Source organism: Aspergillus caelatus (genome assembly GCF_009193585.1).
Source record: "Aspergillus caelatus strain CBS 763.97 unplaced genomic scaffold BDV27scaffold_29, whole genome shotgun sequence".
Lineage (NCBI taxonomy): Eukaryota > Fungi > Ascomycota > Eurotiomycetes > Eurotiales > Aspergillaceae > Aspergillus > Aspergillus caelatus.
Window position 1 is genome coordinate 26,698 of NW_022475292.1, and position 27,905 is coordinate 54,602.

Below are 27,905 nucleotides of genomic sequence, written 5' to 3' on the forward strand. Positions count from 1 at the left end.
ATGAACTTTACATTTTCCATTCGTGTGCATTTGTCAACCCCTGGGTTCCTGAAATATCCCCCTTGTCCAGATATCCACATATCCTCCCCGTAGGATCCCATTTACGACGAATCTCCATCAGACGCCGGGCGTTGTCATCATCCCAGTAGCGAGTTTTCCTCACTTGAAAATCCGAATCGCCCAGATACGCCCCAACTGAATGTTGTTCGACCTTCCGCATGATGTTGTGAACCCATGTCTGGCATCGGAGGTCGTCCTTTTCATCCTCCCACACGGTATACAGCGCGAAATAATGGTCTGACTGCATGCTCAACGCCATATCTGGAAGCTTCCGACGGCTGCAAGGATTCATTCCAAACCAAAGAGCGAACGATTTCTTATGCGGAAGTGTTGTAAACGCCTCCTCTAGAACAGCAGGAACATCTGCGTCGTTGTGTATGTAAGCATTGTCGGCACAATAGCGATGGCGCTCTGGGTTAGCTTTAGCTTGGTTGATGTATTGGTTCTCAAGACTGTCTTCCTGGCAAAACCACTCAGCAATAGCCCCTGCTGGCCGTGTCTCTTGGGCTGGGGCAAGTGCCCTTTCTGCTTCTTCCGCGGAGGACTTCATGGTGACGAGCAGAATGAACAGGCATAGCTCATCTTGTCCCTCGGGGTAGTTAGCCACAGCGGCAATTTCAGTGTCGTTATCAAAATCTGGGGTAATTGATATGATCCAACGGAAGGCCTCGTGGTAATGTCGGATGGGGTAGACGTAGCCCGAAGACCGGAAGCCATTTTTAGGGTACGGTACCAGGTCGAGATGGAACCGGGTCACCACTCCAGGGAATCCTGAACATTTACGTTAATTCCTTTGACTGGAGATGAAATGAGTAGCGAAATATACCTGGCCCAGCCCCACGAGCAGCCCAGAAGAGATCGCTGTTCTGCTGCGAATTGCAGTGCACCAAGTGCCCATTGGCTGTCACTACATCTAGAGCACGAACACGTTCACAGGCCCATCCCCAGTTCTGCATATCTCAGAGGTTAGTCGTAAATCAGAATGAAACGGTCGAAGGTGGTTCATACTCGGCAATTCCAACCCATTCCACCCTGAAGTAGGAAACCACCAATCCCAACATCAGGGCAATGGCCCCCGGGAAACATCAACCCGTACTCCTTGGTCAACACGCCATTGATATCCTTTCCTGTCATGCTTGGGGTTGCCCATGCTGTTTTTCTCTTTGCATTTACTTCAAGGTGCTTGTAGTTGCCCAGGTCGATCAAGATGGAATTGTCACGGACGCTCCACGCAGCCCACGAATGGCCGCCAGAACGAATTGCCACCCGACAGTTATTCTCAATGGCTAGCTTCACCGCAGACACAATGTCATTCTGGCTACTTGCCTTTACCACGGCCAAAGGGTAGCGTTGAGGGCGACGGTGGTTGAAGACACGGCCTACGCGGGCGTCTTCATAGGTGTCAGGATCAGCTGTCTTGCGCCAGGTTATCTGCATGATATCTTATTTTCGAGTTCTATGTCGGTTGCATAGGAACCCAGGACACAATAATCATATTTAACTAATATTTAACTAATTTCCTCTCAATCCCCCACCGGGGTGTGACCATTCCCTACCCCAGTTTTACCCCCGCACTCTATGCTGATGCCCTATGCCGGGTATGTGGGGAAGTGAGGGCAGCAACACCCGGTGGGCCCGACGCGTTCCATTCCCCAGAGTTTATGCTCAACAAGTCAATGTGATTAAGCTCAGTTAGCGGCATTAGTTTATTTTATTTTTTATTTTATTTTATTTTTTCCCCTGTAAGTCCACGTCCGCTTAAATGCATACCCCATCCCAGACACGGAAAGAATCTTTTTTGCGAGAAATGATTATGCATTTGTGCAGTTAATAGGACAAACGATGTCTCCGAAGGAAGTCGATCCCTCTTCAGTTGCCCCTCGAGGGCAAACTCTGGGAGACTTGCGTCTACGACATCATGAAACAAATGAGATTATCCTGATTCCGACCCCATCGAGGGATCCCCACGACCCACTAAACTGGCAAGCTACTCCAGTTGGCCCCCATTCATCGCTATGCTGGCTTCCCCACCTCATTTGACTAACCGCCCGTGTTCAATGGCTAGGTCCGCCGCTTTCCGGTACTATATCGCTATCCTCGTCTGTCTGGCGGTGCTCCTATGCAACTTTCTTGCGGCTGGACCAACAGTCGCAATCGAGCAGACAACCATCGATTTCCTGGGTCCGAAAGGCTCAGATGCCAGTGCCCACATTGCGCGGATTTCCTTTTTCTACAGCACCACTTCCCTCATGCAGGGAGTGGGTATGCTGTTCTGGATGCCATTGATCATCAAGTTCGGTCGACGGCCCATATATGTCATCTCCTTTGTTCTCTATGTGGGGACGGGCTTATGGTGTGGGTTTGCGAAAACCTACTCGGTGGAATTGGCAGGCCGAATTATTATGGGTCTGGCTGCAGGTGCAGGGGAATGCCTGGGACCGATGACAATCACGGATATCTTCTTTCTCCATGAAAGAGGTGCAGCCATGTCACTCTATACGGCAGCTTTGTCTGTTGGCGTGGCCGCCGGCATCATAATCGACGGGCTCATCACAATCTCGCTTCACTGGAGATACATCTACTACGTGGCTACTGCATTAATCGGCGGCGTCACTCTGCTCGTCATTTTCACCTTCCCAGAAACTACATTTGACCGTAACAGTGCTCTGGAGCGCGAGGCCGCATCGGATGTCTCTGTAGGTGCGCGGGCAGCGTCAAAGTCAGCTGTAACATCTGAACATCACGAAAATACTGAGCCAGAGACATTACAGATCGGAAAGAAGCCTTCATATCTCAGTTCCCTCCGTTTATTCAACGGCATCCACACATCCGAGCCTCTGTTCCGCATTTTCCTCAGACCAATCGTGCTGATCATTCTTCCACCCGTACTATGGACATCACTAGTCTTCGCCGTAACGATCGGGTTTCTAGTAGCCATAACATCCAATTTCGCCACTGCCTTCTCGACAACCTATAACTTCGCCCCATGGCAATCCGGCCTATGCTTTATCGCCGGCTTGATCGGATCCTTAATCGGCATTGCCTTCGGCGGTCAGGTATCAGACTGGGTAGCAGATTGGCTCACACGACGCAACAACGGCATCCGGCAACCCGAGATGCGTCTCCCATCCATTGCTATCGGAGGCGTATGCGCCCCCACAGCACTTGTACTCTACGGTGTCGGAGTAAACAACAACCTACACTGGATAGCGCCCACCATAGCTCTAGGACTACTCAATTTCGCCATTGTACAAGCCACCAACGTCGCAATGGTGTACGTTATTGACAGCTATCGACCGTCGGTGGGGGAGATAACAGTCTCCATCCTGGCATTCAAAGGTACGTCCAATCTACTCTATTCCTGCTCAGCACAGTAATTAAGAATGCCCCTTCTTCCCCTTCCCCTGGAACTGGAGTTAATATGAGTTGATACTAGCGGCATTCGGATTCCTCTTATCATTCTACACCAACCCCTGGATTAATTTGGAAGGATACAGCAAGGCGTTTGGGGAAATGGCCTGTATTGCCGGCGTCATTATCCTCATCGCCGTTCCATTTTATTACTGGGGTAGAGCTGTTCGCCATCGAACGTGGAAATGGCGCATTATGGAGAAATACGGCCGATGGGGGGCTGATCGTGGTGTAGGGGAGTGACGGCGCTTATGTGTACTTTCTATTTATGTTGTAGGTTTTGAAGACTTACTTGAATATTACTGTTAGTAATGATTCGATTAATGGTCGCATCAAACGCGTCAATTTGACAAAGTAGAGGAAGTCGACTGAGGTGTTAAAGTGTCAGATCTCTGAATTGCTCATATCCTGGCCGAATGGCTTCCAGCCATGTAAAATACATTATGTAACATTAAGAATAGGCTTCGTTTAGGTTTAATAATGGCGGTTAATGCTAATTGCAGTTGGTACTATGATGGATTCCACGAGATAAACGAAGAAATAAAGATAATTAAGGAAAAAAGGGAGGGGAAACCATGAGAGCGTAAAAAAAAAAAAATGCTAAGAATTAAAAAAAAAACGTGAAGTGATAAGGTCCCCGCCTTATTTCGTAACCATATCCTCCCTGACGTATGCATTATCCATATACTTGAACTCCGCATCCTCTTGACGCCTTCGCCGACCCATTTGTTTTCAAGACCCGGATATACTTTTATCATTCAATTCGTGGAGGACCAGGGCTTGCCGACTTCTTCCCTAGAGGGCTGAGGCTAGCTCTGTTCAACCAGAGGTTAGCATAATCACGTCAACGCACTTGTTCAGCGACATACGACCTGCGTCGTTCACCTTCCTTTCGGAAGCCATCAATGATCTTGGTCATCTCTTTTCTCCCTCCGCGAGCATCTACTTTCATTCCGCCGAGGCTCATACTGACTTTCTCGCTGGCGTTCGCAGTCAACAGCCTTTTCAGCAGCAAATGCCGCATACTCAGACACACAAACACGCCGCAGTCGCTACCGTTCTCTTGTACCGGTGAGTCCTGTAGATGAATGAATCGAATGGGTCGATTGAGCAATGCGCCAAACTTCATGGTCACCGTCCGGGCTTCCCATACATTCCCGGGAGGGAGTGAGTCGTAATGGAAGGCTATTCCATCAACAATGGATATGAGAAGCAACGACCAGTGAGTGCCGCCTTCGGCTTCAGTAACATTGCGACAGTCGTTGATGGGAAGAAAGACGTGCGTGGTCCGCGTGAAGTCGGGTAAGGCCTCGCGGAGTGTGTGCGGATTGGGTGTCTGCAAGATCATGAACGACATGCTAGGCCGCAGAAGAACAATGTTGGATGATTTATAATTGACGAGGAACTCGCGTTCCAGATATCTGAAGAAATCAGTTTAGGCGAGGGTGAAACAGGCCCAGTCGACTTACTCCTCCCAAAAGGATATGATCTGTGATAAATTAGCTAGGATCCATCGGAGGGTGCGATCACACCCACATTATCTGTGAGCCAGTCATTCTTGAGCGATTGCATATCCTCTCTCGTCACTGTTAAATGTCAGGTCTTCTATTAACAGAGTGCCAAGAGAACCGTAACATACATCGAATGTCATAGTCTGTGTGCTCCAGTATAGTCAGACATCATGCTTTTCAGACAAGTGTCAATCAACCATGTACTCACAGCTTAAATACGCATCGTCGGGGTTCAACTGCTAGAGATAAGCTTTCCGTCACGGATCCGACACGATAAAGGCCAAACAATCAAGGACCTACCGTGTCACCAAACCGCTTCATCCTCTTATGCAACTTGCCCAATCCGCCATCAAGCATCCTGCCTGTCTTTCTTTTGCGCGATAATCGCGACCCTCAATTGTATTATCTATCCACAAATCTCTTTGGAGGGCGGCAATCGGCGGGCCTGCTTCTGCCGAATCGAGGGGCTGTTGTAGAGCGCGGGGGACGGTTGTTGTGCATTCGACGGCTATCAAGCGCATATATCTGAGCCCCTATCTACCTTTCCTGAGGGTGAAAGGGTTTAGCTTTATAGCTCCTTGTGGATTTCTCTGTCGGACGAGGGTGAATCGTCCGATCCGAAAGATGAAACAAGTCGTGGTTGCGGGGGGTTGATCAACTTCTGGTCTGTGGAGGAACAGAGAGGAAATTTGGGAGACTATCCCAACGGGGACAAAACAGCCAATTACCTGGGGTCGGATAGAAAAGATAGTATCAAAGCAACAGCCGAGTGACAGGCCGTTTCCCACCTGTGGTGCACGAGAAGTCGCCCCTTGCGGCGATACGATTGAAGCCGTTCCGAAATCCCGCGACGTCACTGTGGCTGCTGTTGTGGCTGGTGTACACGTGACGTCTACCTATACAGAAATACACTCTCTTTACTCCTTCCCCCCTTTAATTCTTATCCTCTTCATGTGCAATTCATACACAATTCATATACTCGAGGGGGAGGGGGTCAGTTGTACCTAGCCTTACCACATGTTCCTATCACTATTAGAAGTAGTTCGCCACGTCTAGCATTCTGCTTTTGCGCATACCACACGTTTGCATTTTAAGTTCTAGTCCATTGAACAACTAAATCAAGGGGTATCTAAACGTACATTTGAGTGTCTCTGATAGATTGTGCCTTCAGTAGCACGAGAAACAGCAAACACCTTCACAAAAGCTGAGAGTAACATATCTTTCCCCGCACATACCAGACGGTTCAAAGCAGAATCAAAGCAGATGACCTGACCACCAGCCAATAGCAGACTGGTTTCCAGACAAAAATAAAGAAATAAACGCGGATGCAAGGAAACGCCCCCAAAACTTCATAACACATTTCATAAATAGGAACGTGAAGACCGTTAACTCCAGGGCGGCCTTCTGGAGCGTCGACGTTTTCTGGGTCAGATCCAGTCTAAGACGAACAGACCCAACGTACCATGACGCTGGAGACCTCCATGCAAGATGTACAATATTGAAACAAGTAATAATTTCATCAGATAGTGGCTTTAGGTTGAGAGTTTCGCAAAATGCTTATTCCAGATCCAGCCAACCTGGTGAGTAGGGTCGTCCTGGTTCTTGGCTAGCCACAGCTCGCCCTTTTCGGCGATGACATCAAAAATCTCTCCGACGACATATGTCAAGTAGGGATACCCGGCTTCTCGTCGGGCACGGTCAATGTTGAATTCATAAATACTAGCGGCAAGGAATAGCACAGCAGGTTCTTTAGGTGCTTCGTTCTCCTGGGGAGCACTGTCTTGTGGGTTGTCCGACATTGGCATTGCGGATGAGAAAAAGCCTGAGTACCGACCACCAGGTGAGCTCGGCTGTTCTTCGGTCGGTTTGTTGCCACTTTCAGAAGGACCAATGACGTCGACAAGGAATGGAGAATCAAGGCTCAACCGAGGAAGGCTTGGACAAGACTCTCTGTTAGAGTTGGGCTGGGGTATAGAAGCTGATGAGGAACTAGTAATCTGTTGCAACATTTGACTCCGGGGTAGTTCAATCGAATCTGGCGCAGCGCGACCCGAGAAAGTTGAATCAGCACGCTTGCGTTCAAGAGAGACTTGGGACTGGCTATCAAAGCTTGGTGATTGGAAAGGTTGACCACCGCTGCCGAAATCATGGGAAGCTTTGGGCGACTCATCCATCGTGGATCCGACACGAGTGCTGGCGCTGTTCACTGTTGATGGACGCCGCGGCGAACTAATAGTTGCTCCGGTTGGAGGAGTGTTGAAATTGATGAGGTTGATAGTGTCAGCCAACAATGACCCATTGCAAATGCCTAACGAGAGTACCTGCGCCTCAGAGAAGCTGAAACTCGCATTCCAATCACCAATTACTTTCTGGATATCGTCTGGGAACGAGTCCACTAGGGGGCCAAGTTTCTCCTGTAGAGTTGCAAGCCACGACATTTGTATATGAACGAATTTCTCCAGACAAGCCTCCATCAATTTAGTGGTGAGAGAGTATAGTTTGGGAAGTTCGTCTTTGAGGGCCTCGTTGAGGACCACAAACTGCTCTCCTTGCTCGGTTGTTTTCTTGTCTGGTTTGTCCCCCCGTTCCTTGATACTCTTCAAGCGGGCATAATCCATGAGGCGCTTGTCGCGCTTGTGCATCACCCTCTGTGGTCCGTCATGAAGTTTAAGCAGTGTGACTATTGGGTCAATAACGCTCTTACGAACAACAGCGATCTAGAGAATGTCAGTCATTTTGGATACCAATGCTTCCACAATGGATTGTACTTACATGCCTGGGTAACGCCTCTACCATCACATCTTGAACAGCCGCCTTCAGCTCATCGCATTTGTCATCGCATTTGCCCTCGGTTTCATGGTAAGCAGCTGGGCCAACTTTAAACTCTTCTAAAGCACTGGTAATTTCACCCAAGCAGTCTATAAATCCCTGGGCTTTACTTGTATACCATTCCAGATCCCGCATGACAACTTGCAGTTGAATGAAATTGGTTCCGAACTTCTGGGACAGAATATCGTACTCCTTGTCTTCGAACATATCGGAAAGGCCAACCTGTTGCTTCAGCTTCTCTGTGCGACGTCCAAATGCCTTCGATAGGCCTGCCCTGACATCAGATTCTTTTCTCTTGCGACCAACCACTTGCCCCACGACATCTGCACGTTTTTTCAGCTCGTTGATGCGAACGGAGATGTTCGTAACTTCTTCAAGGGCACTAATGAGTGCAGCACGGTCTGGATGGTCCTTAGGTGTTGATTCAAGGAGTTCACTCAAAAGGAGAGGGTATTTCAAGATTCGCTGTACTGGCTTGACAAGTAACGAGTCTAGATCCCATGCTGTTGTGAGATCCGATGATCTGCTCCGACATTCTTTGAGCCAGATATCCACTTTCGGATTCTTTTGCAGAGTCTGAAGTTTCCTATTGGCAGCATCATGGTTCTTCAGGTATTCAGCGTAGACCTTCTCCATGTTTTCTATGTGCGCAATGAATGCCTGCCCAATGAAAGTCGCATTATCTTTCTCCAGGTTTGAAGTGCTAGTTCCAGTAGAAGATTCTTGATCCGTCTTCGCTATAGGATTTCGCGCATTACGCTGGCTTGTCCACCGTTGAGATTTAGGCATTATATAAACACTTCTCGCTGCCTCCTTAAGAGTGTCCTGGAAATCCATAGAGAATTTCACAACTTGGTCCGAGTTTGCAAACAGCACTTTGACATCTTCCGCAGAGAGGTCTAAGCACGAACTCGAAGTTGCTTTATAAATATGATCGACGACCCTCATGTCCTTTCCGAATGTGTGTTCTGTATCAACTAATTCCTTTATGACATGTCGCCGCTTCTTCAATTGACGTTCTTCTGGGGATGGGGATGCGGTTTGTGGGCGAGGGTGTTCTGAAGTCGAAGGAATCAAAGAAGTTGCCGATGAGTCCAAAGTCTGTGAAGAAGGCGTCGGCTCAAGTCGTCGAAGAGAGGAGTCTTCACTGCTATCGGTACTTTGAACGGGCCCCAGCGGCGCGAAGATGGCGTTCGAAAAGATGTTGGGATGAACCACGGGTAGGGGAGGATGAGCAGCGCTCTCTAAAGTGTCGGAGGGGGGAGCCGGAGGGTCATGACGTGGTATAGGAGGCGGTGGAACATCATCATTATCAAACTCCTGAGGTAGCTGCACATTGATTGCCAGACCTAGGCCTTCGTCGGCGCCTCTTGGATGTGCGTCGGGAGTCACTAGTCGCGGTATTGGGACACGATTAACTCCTCGGCTGCCGTCAATCTCGAGGTCTTGAGGTGCTGATCCTTCATCGACGGCGATCTGCATCCAATCCATAATTGACGGAGACGCATGCTCCCAGTCGTCGCGTAAAAACAAGCTTGCTGGATGTCGCATGCGTTCTGAGGGTGGGACACGGTCAGTTTCCGTTATTAGGACAGGGTCATCAGTCAGATTATCGTTTATTCCTTCATCCTTTTGCTCAATCCGGGAATGTGGCGGCTCTGGAGACGCACGTATTGCCGGCATAGGAAGCTTATGACTCCTGCCACTCGCAAGCTCCTCTATGTAAAGTTGAGACACACGTTTAGAATCCCATCCACCCAGCCTTATTAAACTGGGTGTGTTGGACGATCCGTAAGGAATTGTATGTGATATGACTTCTTTACTTGGCTCTGTTACCTCACTGGCTGTCTGGGACAATGCATGAGGAAGTTGATGACCAATGATGGACGGAGTGCTCGAAGATGCAGAGCATGACTGAGTAGAGGCCTCTTCGCTATCCTCGGCAAAGTGCTGTATGTTAGAAAGACCGTCATCGCTGCCCTCACATTGCCCACCTGAGGAATTTCCATGATGCAGGGAAGAAGACCAGGAACTCATACTCCAGCGGTTCGCTGGTTCGCCATCAGCACCACCTCGTTTGATATAAATATCACGATGCTCTTGGTTCTCACTGCTGTCTATGGAATCTTCGATAGTCAACGCATCTCTTAGAACAATGGGAATTGACTCCCTCTCTTCATTGTCAGAAAACCCATAATCTTGGTCATCGCACGATGAACCGCTGGGGCTGGAATCATCACGAATACGCATTATTTGGCTCAACAGGGTTCTATGCGATGCATGTAGATTCTGCTTGGAAAACTCATCCTGAGGCTCTGGATCAAATGCGGTAATATGGGTCTCGTTAGACACTGTTGTTGCGGCGGAGTCAGGTCGCAGGTCGCCGGGCGTCGACTCAAATCCTTGGCTGTTCAAAATTATTTCCGGGTGGCCTAATGTTGGTGAATCCATCGTCATCGGATGATAGTCTCCTGTATTTCGAGCACTCTCTGATAGAGATACGTCTGTATGGATGTGAAGCTGTGAATGTGCTTTCGAAGCCTCCGTCTCTGGTGTCATGTCTTCCGTTTCATGTCCACATTCGCCAAATTCCTCGATTACTGTCACGTTATCTTCAGGCTGTACAGAAGTAATCACATCTGCAAGTCCCGTACACTGCTGTTTAGGTGTAGTAGGCTGAACAAACTGCTGTGTGTCTTCTTGAGCGTTGACCTGGCGTCGAAGCTCTGCTGCTTTCTCTTCTTTTCTTTCATTCTCTTCGACTGTGCGAGTGAAAGCCTGTTGGATTTTCTGTCGCCGAGTTGCAAAGTCGACATTACCCAATTCTGGCAGTCGTCGCTCTCGTAGCCTGGAGTTGCGTGACTCACGATCACGGTTGATTTGTCTCTGGAAATTCGATACCGTTTCCACCACTTTTGAGCGTGGCGCCGTTTGGGCAGTTTGTGAGACGGGTTGCCGGGGTCGTGAACTACGTAGAGGGGGTGACTTCTTTGGGGGAGGCGCGGCTATGTATGCCTCCAAAAGGGCACCCTTCTCAGGGATGTACTGACGGGCCCTGCCAGGGGCCACTTCTCGCCTTGCATGCGGCGGTGTCGCAAACGTAGCTTCGCCCTCGTAAGTCAGTTCACGGGCGGGATTAGACGCCTGTTTGGGGGATGGCTTGGGCAAGCGGCTAACGCCTTTCGGTGGCAGAGCGATCGACTGTGCAGATCGGCTGCCGAAAGCTAGATCAGTTCGTGTTGGTGAAGACGGCGAGGAATCGCCCGAGACGGAAGGTGAATTAAGGCGGCGGGAAGAAATTGGAATGCGTGACTTGGAATGTGGGCTCTCTAGGGATGTCACGGGCTGCGGCTGCAAGGGGGGCTGAACCGCCATATGGGTGTCAGAAAGGCACACTGCCGCACCTCCAGGCCGATCTCCAGCAAAATCACTCCTTGTCCTTCGGTGATTACTTGTGGTCGAAGTGGTATTAACAGTCTCTAGAAACGGCGTACGTCCTAGATACCAAGCGGTCGGAGTCAGGGGCGTCAAGCCAAGTGCTGATTCAGGATGGTCTAGAAATGCTGGGTTTGGGCTCGGGATGGTCCCTTCAGAACCTCGACGGCGTAGAAGTGATGGTGTTCCATATCCCAAGTTGTCGAAACTCGTATCTAATGCAAGCCATTCGCCAAACGGAGGCCGCTGAGGAGAAAGGTTGGAAGAGCTAGGACGGTTATCTTGAATGTCGCTTGTCCTTAGCCGAGGAAGAGATTGTTCGGAGGGTATATCTGGGTCAAAAGTGCCTATCGTGTTCCATCGAGGTATTGGGGTTTTCTTAATTGACGAATCGTGAGTTTGTCGCTCACGTGAAGCAGTCTTGAATTGTATTGACCCGTCCGTGGGGCTACCCAGGCTGACAGTCCTGGATGTAGACGTTGACGGTAGTGGGAGAACTTGATCCGGATTGTTGTTGAACTTGCTCACGAGATCCTTGAACGAGACCTGCCTTGGCCTCGCTGTCGACGCCCGCGCTGGCAGTACCCCGGTAGTGGATCCGAGCCCAATGTTTCCATATGATGAATCCGACAGCGAACGAAATGGCCCTGAGCTCTCCACGGACGACTTTGACGAGTGCGCTGGCACAGAGCACACTCGTTGAAATTGTGTCGGGTGATTTTCGGCAGCTTTGGCGTTATCAACTTCAACCATCAAAGACTCGCCTGAACAAGCAGCAGTATCACCGTTTGCAACCAGTGCGGGTGGGTGTGGGCGATAGTAGTCGTCAGGGTCGGGCGAGGATCGGTCGTTCGAGGATAGGCCTGCGGTTGCAGACAATATGGGAGAGTCTGTGAGACCCTGTTGCGCGGAGTATGTGGTACTGGCAAAAGACGGTGCAGCAGAAGAGGAGGTAATTAGTGATGTTTCAAAGGAGTCATCCGTCGGGGTATCATAATAGTACTCGTTGGTGTTCGGAGAAGATTGGCGCCGGAGCTCACGAGGGTTGCCGTTTAGAAAGCAAGAAACGTGCTCGACATCACTGCCGGACATCTTGCATTCTTTCAGGCAGATGGTCAGTGTAAATGTGTCGTTCAACACGGTTGGGTTACCTATTCTCTCTCTTTACCAAAACAACAACAAAAAAGGGCGAAAAAAATAAAATAAAAAACAAATAAAAAATAAAAAGGACAATTCTTCCCCACCGAGATGGTTGGTGGTGATCCTTCCTGTTCGAGGGTGCTGGGCTTGTGATGCGTTGTTCACAGCTGGTAGGCCACAGATGAGGTTGCAGATTGACCGGCCGGAACTACAAGGCAATCATCACCGGGTAGCACCACGCCAGTACGGCGTCATATTTGAGACAGTATAAAACAACGAAACCACCGGTACGATGCTGAAGAAGTGTACCTCTTTCAGGGAATGCAGAGAGTTATTTGATGCTTGACCCGCAGCGCTTAATGGGCGAAGAGTAGAATGGGGCAGGCAAAAAGAAACGAATGAAGACCAGGAAACGGGACAGCGGCCAAGGGTCTGTTTTGAAAGACCAGCAAAGTATACGACTCGAGTAAGACGGGCGGGACGAGCGTTTGCACAGCGTCTAGCAAGGGTGTTGGTGTTGGAAAGTGGAGGGTTATCGCAAGCGGGTCGAGAGGGGTTGTTGAGGTCAGAGAGGCAGAGAGGGAAATGAGGAATGAGATGGAAAGTGATATTAATGACCGCAATAACCAGAGAGAGGGGGCGTACAGTAGTATTGTTGTTGCGCGGTACTGTATGTATGTACGGATGTACGTCAAGGTAAGGTCCAGGAAAGAAGGAAGCCCATCAAATCAAATAAGTAGTAATAAGTCATCGATGACGACCGGGCATCGATCCTGCGGTCCTATCAAATAAAAAGGGCTGCGGGTGGGTCGACAGTTGGTTAGTAGTTCGCCCTGTTCCTGTTTGAATCTCTGACTGTGCCCACAAGTCTTTATTTAGCCCACTAACAATCGGCTCCGTAAACATTACGCTCCATCTTTTACTGGAGTCAATTACGAATAAATAAGCGCGGAGAATAGAAAAGAACCAGGGGTGTAGTCAGAGGGATAAAAAAAAAACTAATAAGTAAAAAAATATAAAACAAATATTTCAATAATATTAATTAGTTTATGCAGGCAAAGTATGATTGATCTAATCATTGATTAATCATGATTCTTCTGTCACCCTACCTCACGGGATAATCATCCGATCCAAAAGGACAGTGTTCGATTAAGATTCTCAATACAGAGTACTAGCTCAGCAATTAATATCACTATACTCAGTAAAAATCTATAACAAGAAAGGACGAACAAAAAAAAAACAGAGATAAAAAGAGACTAGACACAGTAGGTATTATACTCCGTACAGTAAGTGAAATCATGTTCCAAGACAGTTTTGGTATTCTTGTATTATTACCTGTTTGCGGTCTTTAGCGGTCTAGTCTGCCCTCACGGAGATCTTGAAAGTGGTCCTCGGGTGTGAAATGAGTAAGGCAGACAGAAAATTCGGGCGAATGAAAATTTCGGTCCATGGAAGATTTAGAGGGGGGAAAAATATTTTTTTAAAAAAAAATTAAAATTGAATAAATAAATAAATAAAAACTAAATTTCCACGGACTGTGTCCGTACTTTCAAACAACATATCCAACTATGGTAGGAAGTTTTCTTTTTGTTTATCTTCGTTCTTGTCCCGTGCCTTTGTTCTTTCTACTGGTACAGCAAACGATGTTGCGTTTGCTGACTCGATCACTGATCGTCAAAAGTCGATCTCTTTGAAGACATTTCCTTATTAGCGGCCGGCTCATCCATGGTCTGCTTCTACTGAAAGAAAATTAAATTCTTATCGAGGCCAATAGTTTCAAAAATACTAGTTGATACTAGGTCTGAGAAGTATATCCTTATATCAGACTAATTGAAATTGATTGGACGACTCTTGAATCAGTCTTTTCAGCCTTTGGTTGTCCATGTATGGATCATTTTTGGATCGCGTCCCAGGGAAAACTATTTCGGGCTCCACCCATCGTTGTTTGACTTGGGACTTCGGCTTTTCGTTCCTTTCCAATTCTTTCGTTTGGTTTTCTCTATTCCTTGCTCGAAGTTTTTGGCCTGTATTTCTATGAACTCAATGTTCCCTTTTTGAATGTACCCGTAACATTCAAGTGTCGGAGAAATCATCCAAGGAAAAAAAAAAAAAAAAAATAGTAGAATCAAACAATGAATAAATAATTACAAAACGAAAGTTCATTAACACGTAATGACAGTATATTAGCATCCCATGTTATGTCCATTCCAATTGAATAATCAATATTACTTCAGGAAAGTTTTCAGTCTAAGATATCTTCTAATCAAAGTGTCTGCATGGGGAAAACAGATTGCCAATTGAGATCAACGAAAAATCAATAGTAGGCAAGACGGAAAGTAGATCGATAAAGTAGTCGCGGATCCCTCTTTGAAAGTGAGGTTAAATAGTGTTTGTGACCAGTAAAGAACAAATCTGACTCCTCTCATGGGCCCTCAAAGATAATATTTTGTTCGAGAACAACCCAATCCAGTTAATCGCACATAGTTTGTAGAGCCATAGACTTTTAAGATGAAATGGTATGACTCTTGTTTTGTTTTTTTTTTTTTTTTTCTTCGTTCGTTATTCTCTTCCCTGCTACTCTTATACCACGATGCTTTGATTCTGCCATGTTGCGATTCGTGATATATGAGTAAGGGGGAAAGGGGATAAGGTCATTCGATACCAGGTCGGTGTGCAGTATTGCAGTAGTACGGTGCAACAATGCCTTTTTTCACCACTTTAGATCCTGTCCATACATCCCGAGTTCTTTACCGCATGACCCGGGTACTTTAAAAGAGGGAATGTGCAGGGGCAATCCCGAGTTTAATTTAATATCCCGGAATCAGTAACCATTACTTGAATGGGCAGGAGATACGAGGTACAGCAGAAGGGAGTTGAACATACACTAGTCTAGTAGTATCATACGTACAATTTCCGATTTTGAGTGATCAGAAAAAGATCCATCCTTGCTTTTTCCAGCTGACCCTGGCTCAACTATAACTAAACTATTCTTCATGCTAACTAAGCTATCAGTTAACCTCATTAACCTCTTAAGGTTAAAAAGGCAATACACCTATACCCAGCAGACAAGGAGGTATCGATAGATCCAATTCACCACAACTACGTACTCTTCACCTTATCGATTGTGACCTACATCTGTCAACGTTCCTTCCGCTTGTTATTCTATGCAAGGATCCATCAAATTGCAAACGACGCGGTTTCATTGGCTCCAGGGGCATCCACTTCCTCATGTGTAATCATGTCACTGCCCAAAGGCTCATCTTCTTCGCTTGCCATTAGTTATTAGTTCTTTCTCCTATCTGTCAGTCCGTCCATCTATGGTCACACCGCTGGTTAGGACAAAGTGCGACAAGAGTTATCTACATGCGCTTAAGCCCAACTCGCGAAATAGCCATGAGGGGAAAAGTGGAGAGATCCAGATTTACTGCCACTAGTACTCAGTAGTGCTCTTGGTTACAATCCACCTGTCAACACAGAGCATCAAGACAAAGAGGCAATGAGTCAATGACAGATTTCCCAGAGGCTGTACCAGGAAACATCCCCCGGACTCCGCAACATGAGGGCGAAAAACATACCAGGGCCCGGCTGACCTGGTGGAGACGTAATTATTTACGATTACCCTTCCTCGGGAATGTTGCTAGCGTTTGCGACCTTTCTAGACCACCGTCGTTCCATGGATCTGGGTTGATGCTCCATGTCCGTGCGTGACTGGCGAGGCTGTTCTCAATCCACGACACTTTTCACTTTCAGTTATGATTTTCTATTATTATATGCAGAATCGTCAGGTACAACAACTGATCGACACGGCATTGTCCTGTCCTGGATGATAATCCCATTAACACACTCACAATTAAATCGATTGACCCGCAGAGACTTCCGATCCTTAGATTACAAAGCTCTCGCCGTCACACATTCAATTTCGACAAAAAAAATTCTTTCGTGGTAGTTCGCTTGTCGTCTATCCAAATCAGCCACTTGGTCCTATAGGCACAGGGCACTCATATACATCACACAGCGGCCCAATTGCCCCACATATGAGTAATGCAATACATAACACTCTCGCTAGATGTTTTTATTCAAGGGTTACCTTGTATGCAGTGTGCACAGCCAGCCAGCCAGTTCTATCGTGTCAAGCCCATCGGGGTTTTTCTTGATTTCAATAGCCACCCGTCGGCCCGCCGGATGTAGCCTTTTTGCATCCGCATGATTTTTCTGGCAGAAACGGTCGCTCTAGCATGCGGGTCGCAAAGCCCTTTTTAAGGTCAAGGATAATATGCCATGGCGTGTGTACCAACTTCCACAACGATCCTATGAGGCCATAAAGCTTTTAAAAAAATGCTATCTATGAGACACTGTTTATTGGTTTACCTAGTTCTAACGGGTTTCACGATGGTCACGATAGAGTTTTACAGACACCTAATAGGTACATCGAATTTCGCCCTCGACCAAAGCGATCAATGCAAACCAAACAAACAACCCCTTCTCAACGCCCATCAACTCACCCCTTAAAGTGGCAACAGACAAGAACAAACTACGGAGTAACTAATACAATAATATACAGTATCAGCTTCTCAATTATATCTCGGATTTCTCAAATTCCAATAGGGGAACATGAGGCAACGGCTTGCGCTGTGTTTCAGGGACCTGCAACTATTGACTGATAGTTCTTTCAGGTGTTCGAATTTCTTCGACATGTGAGACTGACCTTGTCTCATGCTAAAACATGGAAAACCCCCTGTTCTCCATGTCAGATGCAACCTGCAAAACACCACTAGCTATCCCTAGGTAGGGGTTGGCCAATATTTACGCCTAGTTGGACGCTGTTTAGAGTGCAAGAATGATATCAAACTAATGCACAGCCCCGGGGTTCTCTTCACGCTCCCCACAATATTGATAACTACGGAGGAACCGAGAAAAAGTAAATCCTCTGTTAGAAGTATAAACCGCGAACTATGTAGATATGCGCCTCATCTGTGCTGACGAGAGGCTATTGCTTAAAAGGGGATCTCATTGTTTTTGCTCTCTAGATAATGCTACACGAACGTAATAGCTGCAACCACTTGGTAATTCTTCTAGCTTTACCCCATTTTTTTTTATTTTTTATTTTTTTTTTTTTGGTTCCTTTTGGTTTTTGAGTTTCTGTTACAGTTATTGAGACGTCTATGTTGGTTACTTGTACGTACAAACTTTCCCTGAGTGACTGCCTACCCCGTAAACAGTGCATGACATGACACATTCCAAACCCCTGACTACTACATATATAGTTGCATCGAAAAGCAATAATCCCCACAACACGCTTCCACCCTAGTTCCCACCCCGATTAACCTCACACGAACCACAATAGTATACACCGCTGTAGTCCCAAGGACAGCACGAGTGAAACACCAGGAAACACAATGATACGTAGTTTTCGCCTAGATCCCAAGCCCCCTTTGTATTATGTATGGACATTCGTCTCGGATATACAAGAACATAATCATAAACTAGTACTCAATGCAGAGCTGACAAGCGTTCCACATATGCAATACCAACGAGCATCAAAGGGGAAATTAATCGAAATGTAAGGTCCTCGAACGGTGGGGAAGGGGGCCTTGAGGTGGACACCTTCGAACGATATAGTTCTTCTCGAATCCCAGCTTGAAGGAGATCGTCCCAAAACGGTTTATTTCTAAATACAGCAACAAGCTGAGCCTTGGCCATATGTAAAATGGCTTCTTATGCGAAATGGATCTATTTAATATATTGGATAAGACCCTTACTATTCAGTAATCTGGGTGTATTCTGTGCAATAAGTCTATGACAATAGTAGTCGATGGGTCTCATGACGGGGCCCGCCGTTTTTAGGGGTTTACATGCAAGGGCGCCCTGAGTAGTACGTAAGTAGTAGTCAAATGTCCTTTTGACTACCCACTGTCCACCTATTTGACGAATTTCACGTGAGGTACAATGAGTGTTCAGGAGTATGGACTAAGGTAATTCCATCGATCATCGTTTTCGTGGCATCGCAACGAAAATTTATCCCCAGAAACAAGAGCAACGATGTCTCGTGATACGTATATTATATATCGAGCAAAACAAAATCATCCTCCCCAAGCCCCACGTCGATAAGGACTGTGAACAGATGTCAGAAAGAGATAGAAGGCTTCACCCGTTGTTCAGATCCATATCGTAATGAGCAGCAACGGCGCCGGAGCCCCTAAAATACCAGAATCTGCAATATTGAATGCTTGTAATCAAAACTCAATCGGAGATCATAAAGCATATACCCCAGATCTTCTCGGAAGACAACTTGCTCAAAAATGCAGTCACACATCCATCGCGATTGAGGGCCGCGAATCCAGAGGGAAGAAGATACGATTGCCTCTAAATGTACTATTGACCTTATCGAGCTGATATACCAAGGCAGGTAGGCGTTGAAACTGCTTTATCCTACGAAAACAGAGGATTGCCATCGGGGCGATTCGGGGGTTTAACTGCAGTCTTGCGACTGCCAAACCGTCTCGACAATGGGACAGATGCGCTCCACACTGGTAACCGTGGATGGGGTCATCGTAGCTAGCGCTCTCAGGACCAAAGCTCGCCACCAGACCAGCTCCCTAGTGACTGGACCCTGCTAACTCTCCCATCTGCTCTATTCAGCTCGAAGACAGCGCCCTAATCCATACGATATCAACCATTCAAATCTAGAACTGTAAGTAGAGGTACCCCGTGAAAACATTTGACATAATAGATAACCGGTAGCCTTCTAAGTAGAAGCAGATCTGGAACAGATTGAAGTAACTTATGGTGCAGCTATCACAAGGCTCCAGCCACATATGTCTGTAAAGGCTAGTCAATATAATCTATCGACGCGCATCAATATCCATATTAGTATAGATAGTATATGCTAGGATTATTGGAGAGATATATCTAGCTGGGGCATGAAAGCTGGTAGTTTCTATTTGCAATAATCCCAGTAACCCAAACCCGGAGTGTCTGACATCCTACCAAAAGAAGAGCGTGCGTAAGTTCCATACAGGAACTGTATCCTGGGTATAAGGGTCGTGTCTCTTTAGAGTGAACGTAAGTCGTACAGATCACATATATAAGGCATCTAGAAGGGGAAACATGTCTTATGAGCATGCGTAAGTAATTGAATGCTCGTGATATTGTGTTCCGGGTAGCGAACTTGTGTCATGTTGATACGAAAAATATCTAAATCTTTCATGTTCATCACCCTCTTCTCTATCATAATTAGCGCTTCCAGGAGTGACTCCTTACCTAGCCATTTCTATAACTATATCATATCTAATCCCTAATCATATCGAGGAGACATCGAATAAATGTTTGAGAGCGGACGTGGACGATTTGCTCGGGAGCGACTGAATTCATGCTGGGAGGTTCTGATAAGAAATGAATGCATCAGAATCATGAAAGACGGCAATATTGAAGACCTGAGCGCGCTGAGTACCTAATTAGCCCGATACGACTTTGAGGACGCTTACATGGGTCCAAAGCCGCCCGTTTTCTTCAATCCTCTGTATGTCAAAGAGCCCAAGAAGAGACTGATCGACCCATCTCTAGAAGAAGAGCATGGTTCTTTTGCGGAGTACGGCCCGACTAAGCTTGGTTCTCTGCATTGGCACACAATACTGCACAGGGCATATTTGTTCCTACGTACAGACACAGGCAGGCCAATTTTACACGACCAAGGGTCCTATTCCAAGGCTATTTGTCGTCTGTGGACTTCCTGAAGACACAGAAAATTAAGTCAGTGGCCAAGCTCCCAGCAGAACGTTTGCTTACAACACTTAACACTATTTGTGATGTTAGCTTTCCTAGCACTTTCATCCTGGGGTCAGCGTATAGAGCGCAACCGTAAAGGGTTATCATTAGGGTGCATATCCTCATGTCATTACGCAAGTATATCAACCTACCATTAAACAGGGAGTCTCTATCTTATTCAGAGAGATATATGCACTGCTTCTACTATGCAAAATTGCGTGAACCAACTGAAAGTTGAAGCGGAGAATGAACTGGAGGCTCTTCATGTTAATCGGAGAACGCCCAAAAATAACATCTTCAGTTTCTGGAGTAGGTACACTTCCCTGTCTTGATACTTTCCTATGTGGTCCCTTACCCTGGATGTTCATTCTATACTTGCATATATTAGGAGCGAGTTCCAATACAACAGTCGAGCTTCTATAGTTCTGAGAAGAGATCAATGGTGCCGGCCGTCTATTGTGGGCTATAACTTTCTCGAAGTCGCTACCTGTTGTTAAACCTTCGGAAAATAACAGATCATCTGACGTGTTGAATGTTTTCATGTATCAGTCGGTGAACTATATGTTCAGCTGCAGAATATTCAATGTTGTGTTTTCGGGGATGGAAGCATGTCACTCACGGTAGAGTGATCTTCAACAGAAATAAGGCGCTCTGTAAAGGTTCTTCAAGCGGTGGCTCCTCGCCTTTAGCTTTGAAACAGGGTTAGTTCAGAGATAAGTACATAGAGACGAACCTGGATCAAAGGAACTATATTCCGTTGTAATGATCAGGGGCTTCGAATCGCTTTTTCTTTGTTAAATTGTGACTCAGACAGTTGAAGCTCATTAATTCATTCTCGAGGTCTCGATAAATCGCAGCTGTGTCAAAGCACGTATATATAGTCACTCGGATGTGGAAATTCACCATTGGCAACGTCAAGCTAGTCAAAGCTCTAACCGTTTGGTGAAGGAAACATAGGTGGTTCAAAACAGAAGCTCGCCTTGGTTTTATCGGTATATATAGCTATTAGACTCGAGGGAAAGGGTATCATATCATCTCATAACTGTAGCCGTGACCCCTTTGATCCGGTACCCCTACTTGAATAGACTAAATACTATGATTATCTTCTCATTAGAAGCTCATTGGCAATTTACTTACTCGTATTGGTTCATCTCTGTTCAGTAGTATGATTCGATCACACCGACATAGCCCAGTAGTGTCCCGCGGCGTAGTAATTGTTGATTTGATCTCAAGAATAGTCAGTGTCAGTGATCCATCTTTAACACATATATAAGCCAGACCATTACCTGTGAAACAAAAGGAATAACTGTATATATCCCAGGCCCGTCCCTGCCACCCATCCAAGGCCCCCGGCGTTGTAGTTGGTAGCTAGAGTAGTAAGATAGCCCGGACCCCTCCCATCCTACCCAGCCGAGATCTGGATTATGAGGATATACATACCTGCTATTGTCCCTGACCTATCCCTATCACCCAACCTAGGTTGGGTCGATAGTCATAATCGCGACAATTGATAGAATCGGTTTAGTAAATGGTCGATCGCCACGATGAGATGCGAGCTTGTCGTCGGAGACTCGGTTGCCAATTACACCTGACAACCAGGGCCGCATGCACAATTCAGGGTCTCGAGAAGAGGGATTTGATGTCGCGGATTCTTCTTCAGGATCGGGGGCACGGAGGAGAGCGTCAAGTTTGCGGGCCCTCTTCAGGGCTTGGGATCAGCTCCTGCTTGTCTTCTTGGACGCTCTCAAGAGGCAGTGGCGCGGGCAGGGGCTTCGGTGGAGGCGTTGTCGTGAACCTGGTCCAGCCTATTGTGGAGAATGTTAGACCGAGTTCATCGTTGGTGGAGTGTCGATAGCTCTTCCAAAGACTGAGATCCTTGGGCAGCTTAGAGCGAGGTGCCCGCCCAGCATTTGCCTGGTCCATGCTCTTATCGTCAGGGAAACAAAAATGACGACGTTGACGAATGATGATGGCGATTGGGGGAAGGAAGGAGAAGACCTAAAAAGGGAAACGGTCACGAGTGTTTCCATGGGGATTACCCAACAGGAAGGATGGCATAGACACTGAGGCTACTCTCGGCGTATGGCTCATACATCGGTACTACTTGATATCAGCCCTACTCGGCATATCGAAGTGGAAATATGTATTTTAAGGTACTACTACTAGCCATGGAATGTATGCAAGTGTGGAATCTAACTAAATCAAAGTATAGTTGTAGACAGGACAATATCAAGTTGTTATAGTGCTACTACTAGGCCGAGTACTGGGTTCTATATAGAAAGAAGCTTCGGTCAAGCTTTCCCATCTTACAGCCTCCCCTTGGTAATGCTCAGCGAAGTTACCCTCTCAGCACCTCCCTTATGGCAGTTCAAGTAAACAATACCTTGGAAAGTGGTTGCAGTTGCAGTTGCCATTCGGTAGCAACACGCACTCTCTCCCTCTCCCTCCTCCCCCAGCCCATTTCTCTTTTCCTTCTTCCTCTCTTCCTCTTCTTCTCTTTTTCTTCTCTCCAACACCTCATGGTCGTTTGATGCTAGTATCCTGCTATTTGCACTATACGCTTGTCATTCACCTTTGGTGTTTTACTTACGCTTAGCGGCGTCTTTTTTTGATCCCCCATTTTCCTCCATTTTTCCGCCTCTCCCCTACTACCTTTTTTCCCGTTTTTTGACCAGGTTGACAGATGGCTCGCCTCTGCATTCCTGGGTTTATCTTTCGCCGCGACAGGCCCTCCGCACGGTTCACGACACAACCAGCCTTTTGTTCATTCCCTCGAAGTGTCAGGTACCGTGCCAACCCTCCTGTCTCGCCACGCTCCTTTTTGCCGGTCTCCTCGAAGCCCGGCGTCCACTCCTTTTGCACCTCGTCGACCTCGTCGACCGGTGACCGTTCCTTTTCTCAGATGAGCCAGGGTTCTCATCTCCCGGTTCGCTCGGTAAGAGCACCAGCCATTCCTTCTACTGCTGCCCCAGCTCGCACTGGGGTGGTGGCTGCGCTAAAGGCCCTTTCTTCCCACCTCGCGGAAAGAAGGGCGACTCGACAGGCCCGACTCCGACCCTGGGCTCAGCCCAGCTCGACCAGTCGCAAACCGTCCCCCGGACACCCGTCGATCGCCCACCGCAAGCCAGCGCCCACCAAGCCCGCCATCCGCAAGCCGACCAAGCCGGTCAATCCAGCGGGAAACCAGATTAACCGTGCTCAAAGAGCGATTGCTCGGATCGAGCATGCCCTTACCAAGCTTGTTCCTACAAGCCGTAAGGTCAAGCCTGTGAAGAGCGTTCGTTTCGGCGAGACCACGGTGATCCCTGTCTCTCGCTGGATTGTCCGGTCCGAACACTCCTTTCACTTTCCGTCCTGGTTCGGTCACCTCCAAGGCTGGAGGGTAGTCCCTCTTTCAGAACCCGATTGCGACGGCGAAACCGAGAAGTACATCACGACGTGGGGCTCAGACAGGTACGACATGCTCACCAGCCACGTCGATTTCATGGTGTTCCCTCCTGTTGGAATCCCCTGTGGCCGGCAAGGGTGCGCCTGGGATACTATGCGGAGCATTAAGCTCCAGCATCCCAGGTGGACCGAAGCCATGGTTATCAGGGGTTTCAACATCTGGCGAGAGAAACAGAGGCAGCGTGGAAGGTTTTACTTGTAAGCCTTCCGTTCCTAACCCAAGTCTTTCTTTAATTGTCTCTTTCTCTCCCTCACGTTCCTTACCACGGTCCTTACCACGCCCCTTCCCACGTTCATTACCACGCACCTTCCCACGCACCTTCCCACGTTCCTTATCCCAGAGCATGTCATCCACTCTTTCGTCTTTTTCCTTTGTTTCCATTGATTGGCTGGCTCTGGTCTTCCCTGAAGACCATCCAGGTGCTGCTAATGATTCACAGTTGCTGGTGTAATGTCCTGCTGTGATATTGGTGGCGCAATTGCATACCCCAATAGGTACGTATGATACCTTCTGTCTCTGGGTATTAGAGGCTAACAAAAGCAGAGGACGTCCTAGGTTTAAGGGTTCCCTATTAACAGGGGTAATGACGCACACCCGTACGCGGGGCTTAAGTCGTACACCTTTGCCAGGAGCACCAGCCACTCCCGACGAACGATGCCGACGCCGACGCCGACGGACCGACTAGATGGAGGGACTCCAACCGATAATACAAAGGCTTGGTAATGTAATGAAGAAAAGATAAGTACCGCCGTCTTCACTCAGTCTTGGCTCTGACTAACCGCGTGTCGTTTCAGATGTGCCGTGTGTCTTTGCCGAAGACACAGGGTTCATAGAAGAGTATGAACAACAAAAAGATAAGTACCGTCATCCCCCTCCGCACTGGCTCCGACTAACCGCATGTTGTTTCAGGTGTGCCCCGTGTCTTCGTCAAAGTCACGGGGTTGGGTGGATTAGGTGGAAAGAGTTGGGTTATGGTGGGAAGAGTTGGATAAGGTGGGTGGAGTGGTAGCGGTGGTCCGTGCCTTATGGAGTAAGTCAGCCCTACTAATCTTAACTCTTAACTTTATCAGCTGACGGGAAGACACAGCGGACTACCAACGGATGGAACGGGAGGTGGACTTGGGGACGGGGAGTTGGGATTAGGGTTGTGGATTGGGTGGATGGGGGGTTTGACTGTTCAATCTTCGGATTGAGCAGGGTTTTCCTTTGTTTTTCTTATGTTTTTCTTTTGTTTTTTCTTTGTTTTCTTGTCTGCATCAGCAGCATTACATCTTCTTGTCATGTAATACACTCTGACACTTAGGAGCGGGTGGGTGGGCCAATTCACGTTTTTTGCTTTTTTCTTTTTTTTCTCTTTCTTACTTTCGTAGTTTTGAGCACGTAGATCCTGGTAAGACAAATCCAAAGGGTTTTATATCTATGGCCTGACAATAGATTTAGCCCGAGTTGGAAAAGACTATATCTCTCTATAACCACCGAGCACACAACATACTAAGAGGAACACTGAACATGAAACAGTAAAAGAGGAAAGGTACTTTGTTCAAGCCATCAACGAATTCCATAAATCCGAAGCCTTCTCCCCCTTCAACCCACGATTACTAACTTGCCCCGCCGCCGAATAACATCGATCAACCACCGCCTGCGAAGCATTGCACGGACTCCGAAGCCGATTACAAACGAAAACCATCAAGGTATTAATAGTCGTCGACGACTTATGCGGGAAATCATCCTGATTATTCGTAATCCACGAATACTCCGTCCGTCCATCGAGTCCATCCGCCCACCGGATAGTCGGATCTGAGCACGTCCCGTAGTCAGGGCCATCCCCACTGTCTGCACCGTTTGTCGGACTGGAGGTCGCAGTAGCTGTAGCTTTGGTAGTTGTGGGAGTCTCGGCATCTGTGACAGTAATTGTGATGGTTTCGGTATCTGTTACTACCTGGTTGCTGGTGGTAGCGTCGGTTACAGTTGAAGTAAACGCTTCAGTTATAGTTGAAGTTACAGCAGGGCCATCAGTTGTAATGGTTACTGTGTTTGTGGGACCGGCAATGGTGGTGGTTGGACTATACATACAATATGGGTGTCAGTCTCGATGAATTTCCCTCTCTCCCAGCCTCCTGGCTGTACATATACTTCGACTGAACTTACCCAGGAAGATGATCGGTGGATATAGCTGTCACTGTCACTGTCACCGTCTCCGGAGTGCATATCTCGTCATTTTTGTTGTTGTTGTTGTTGTCGTCGTCGTCGTCGTCGTCGTCATCATTTCCCCAGCTAGGACCATCAGATTGATCATGTCCTCTGGAGTCAGTATCGGGTCCACAAGCCCCAAATCTGCAAAGAGACCCATCCTCCGATGGAGCGGGACGACCCACTGCTCCCGGTACGATCTGGAGAAGAAGGGGAAGAGTAAGAAGAATGGTAGTAGCCTGGCCGACCATTTTGTAGGAATAGTGAAGGTAGGTAAGATATTAGTATGTATGGTACATAATACGAGAGATCTGAGACAAGATATGATATTGGATGGGTGTGATTGAATGATCTTCTCGAGTATTATGCTACATGGATCAGGGCTTTATATAGTTTTCTAAACCGAGTGGGGTTGAATTGGTGACTGGTTAAATTGCATTGATGGTCTACTAGGTAGAGGAGAGATGGTACTGTAAGAGGAAAAGGATTATACGCTTTCAGGATTTACTTCCTGGGATGACTGTTGTGGCATTTTCCGGACTGGGAATGGGACTTTTGGTGAATCTGAACTGACATTATGACTTAGCTAAGTTCAGTGTCATCCCTTTTGGTTGTTAAGTCCTAGGAGTGTCGGTATCGTAGGTAGCGTAAAGGTAACTCACTTGGCAGGGGTGTATGTTTTCATATGACAGGGGAAGCATCCACTGTTGACAGGTGTACTGGTACTCCGAATAAGCATTATGCTTTCCAGGAGGCGTGAACGGACCCAGTGGAATGGCTGGGTCTCCCGGAATAATTAATTTAATCTCTGGTTTCGGAATCAATTCCATTGTTGCTGGTTGGGTTGGGTAAAAACAGGGCTGATAGCGCCCCGCCCCACTCCACATTCTTGAGGTATACTTGGACGGTTGCGGACGATTTCTGTCATGAGGTACTCCGTATAGGACTACGATTGTGCAAAACAGTGATGATTGTGCTGTTGAATGTAAACCAGCCTGCTTTGTGTATTGGCAAGTGTTCGGTCGCACTTAAGTCTGGAGTGTTGCTCTTCTCTTATTAGGTATCAATAGACTTTAGTACCACAGTAGACTGTACGAACCGTATCACTTCGCCCATTCTTGACCCGAGTAGGAATCGAACACCGGTAGCTGTTGACAGAAGAGTTATGCTACATGACAGCAATGTCATAACCGCATGTAGTCAAAGGCTCAGCAAGTATATCCATAGTACTCTTTCTCTCTGACGGGCTAACCTTCATCAGAGCCCATAAGAATGCTCTAAGGTCACTTCGGAACTTTTCATCCAACCCGTACAAGAACGCTCCAATTCCGACGATAAGCGGTCTAGTGGAGCTCACCTTCCCTGTGTCATCGAGTATTTCCTGCACCAACACTTTTTCCCCTTTAGAAACGAGTGATCTTGGCACCTGACCGAGAGATCAAGTACCCAACGCAATGTCAAACTCGACAAAGTTTGCACCGTCTTCAAGGTAATCCCACCTGGGAGGCTGAGTGTCGAAGGATCAGTTACCGCTAAATCTGCGATGCTTTTGGGCAGGTATAACATACAGACGAGCCACTCGTCCTCGATTTGAATTAACATTCAGGTTGTTATGTAAATTGTGTGAGAACTGCAGTAACAACAGCACTGTATTATATGCAGCCCTTACTAGGGTGGATTATACCTAGATCGCGGGCATAATCAAGTGCCATAAAAAGCTGAACAATGGACCGCCGCATGATCGAGGTTGCAATCAAATGCTCACGGTCTTTGTACCAAATCTGCATGAAATCTCGCCTATGACAGAGAGTATAAGACATCCAGGTCGTCTATTTGAACTTTCGTGCTTGAACCAGTCCAGCAATGTTGAGACGTAGGCATAATTGGATTGCTCGGTATCTGCTCTTAGGATTTCGAGGAATTTAAATATATCATCCCTTAACACAAGACCGTTAGCAAGGTATTCGGGAGATGATGAGTTAATTGTAGAAGGATAGAAAGGGCGCTTTTACTGCTGACTGCGCACAAGTCACATTGTCAAATCACGTCCAAGTCTTTTTTTCCCTTGGGGTACTACACATTTACCGTTGTAAACCTCCCGGAGATGAACAGGGCGA

The 27,905-nt window shown here is 47.3% G+C and overlaps 7 protein-coding genes across 7 annotated transcripts; 3 read left to right on the forward strand and 4 right to left on the reverse strand.

The window, feature by feature from the left end:
• Positions 1 to 7: 7 nt before the first annotated feature.
• BDV27DRAFT_154495 (FAD-binding oxidoreductase) lies at positions 8 to 1,497 on the reverse strand (the record flags this gene model as incomplete). Its single annotated transcript, XM_032071972.1, has 3 exons — positions 8 to 831; positions 887 to 1,010; positions 1,069 to 1,497. 3 exons carry the CDS (start codon positions 1,495 to 1,497, stop codon positions 8 to 10), a joined length of 1,377 nt encoding a protein of 458 aa, XP_031930955.1.
• A 620-nt stretch (positions 1,498 to 2,117) lies between these two features.
• On the forward strand, positions 2,118 to 3,714 carry BDV27DRAFT_142397 (putative MFS transporter; the record flags this gene model as incomplete). Its single annotated transcript, XM_032069950.1, has 2 exons — positions 2,118 to 3,399; positions 3,497 to 3,714. 2 exons carry the CDS (start codon positions 2,118 to 2,120, stop codon positions 3,712 to 3,714), a joined length of 1,500 nt encoding a protein of 499 aa, XP_031930956.1.
• Positions 3,715 to 3,898: 184 nt separating this feature from the next.
• Positions 3,899 to 5,791, reverse strand: BDV27DRAFT_59485 (Ulp1 protease family protein). The gene is made up of 7 exons (XM_032077036.1): positions 5,283 to 5,791; positions 5,191 to 5,218; positions 5,111 to 5,125; positions 5,008 to 5,057; positions 4,941 to 4,960; positions 4,341 to 4,892; positions 3,899 to 4,286 (listed from the first exon to the last, which is right to left on the reverse strand). The coding sequence occupies exons 1-7, from the start codon at positions 5,337 to 5,339 to the stop codon at positions 4,226 to 4,228; spliced, it is 783 nt and encodes a 260-aa protein (XP_031930957.1). The 5' UTR covers positions 5,340 to 5,791; the 3' UTR covers positions 3,899 to 4,225.
• Positions 5,792 to 6,046: 255 nt separating this feature from the next.
• On the reverse strand, positions 6,047 to 12,473 carry BDV27DRAFT_59508 (putative Rho guanyl nucleotide exchange factor). The gene is made up of 2 exons (XM_032077038.1): positions 7,755 to 12,473; positions 6,047 to 7,699 (listed from the first exon to the last, which is right to left on the reverse strand). The coding sequence occupies exons 1-2, from the start codon at positions 12,336 to 12,338 to the stop codon at positions 6,515 to 6,517; spliced, it is 5,769 nt and encodes a 1,922-aa protein (XP_031930958.1). The 5' UTR covers positions 12,339 to 12,473; the 3' UTR covers positions 6,047 to 6,514.
• Positions 12,474 to 14,115: 1,642 nt separating this feature from the next.
• On the forward strand, positions 14,116 to 14,469 carry BDV27DRAFT_123115 (uncharacterized protein). The gene has a single exon (XM_032065793.1). The coding sequence runs from the start codon at positions 14,269 to 14,271 to the stop codon at positions 14,422 to 14,424; it is 156 nt and encodes a 51-aa protein (XP_031930959.1). The 5' UTR covers positions 14,116 to 14,268; the 3' UTR covers positions 14,425 to 14,469.
• An 8,211-nt stretch (positions 14,470 to 22,680) lies between these two features.
• Positions 22,681 to 24,174, forward strand: BDV27DRAFT_59521 (uncharacterized protein). Its single transcript, XM_032077039.1, has one exon. It carries the CDS (start codon positions 22,834 to 22,836, stop codon positions 23,797 to 23,799), a length of 966 nt encoding a protein of 321 aa, XP_031930960.1. The 5' UTR covers positions 22,681 to 22,833; the 3' UTR covers positions 23,800 to 24,174.
• On the reverse strand, positions 24,156 to 26,039 carry BDV27DRAFT_142400 (uncharacterized protein; the record flags this gene model as incomplete). The annotated part of the gene is made up of 3 exons (XM_032069951.1): positions 24,156 to 24,350; positions 25,202 to 25,661; positions 25,747 to 26,039. 3 exons carry the CDS (start codon positions 26,037 to 26,039, stop codon positions 24,156 to 24,158), a joined length of 948 nt encoding a protein of 315 aa, XP_031930961.1.
• Between the last annotated feature and the right edge of the window lie 1,866 nt (positions 26,040 to 27,905).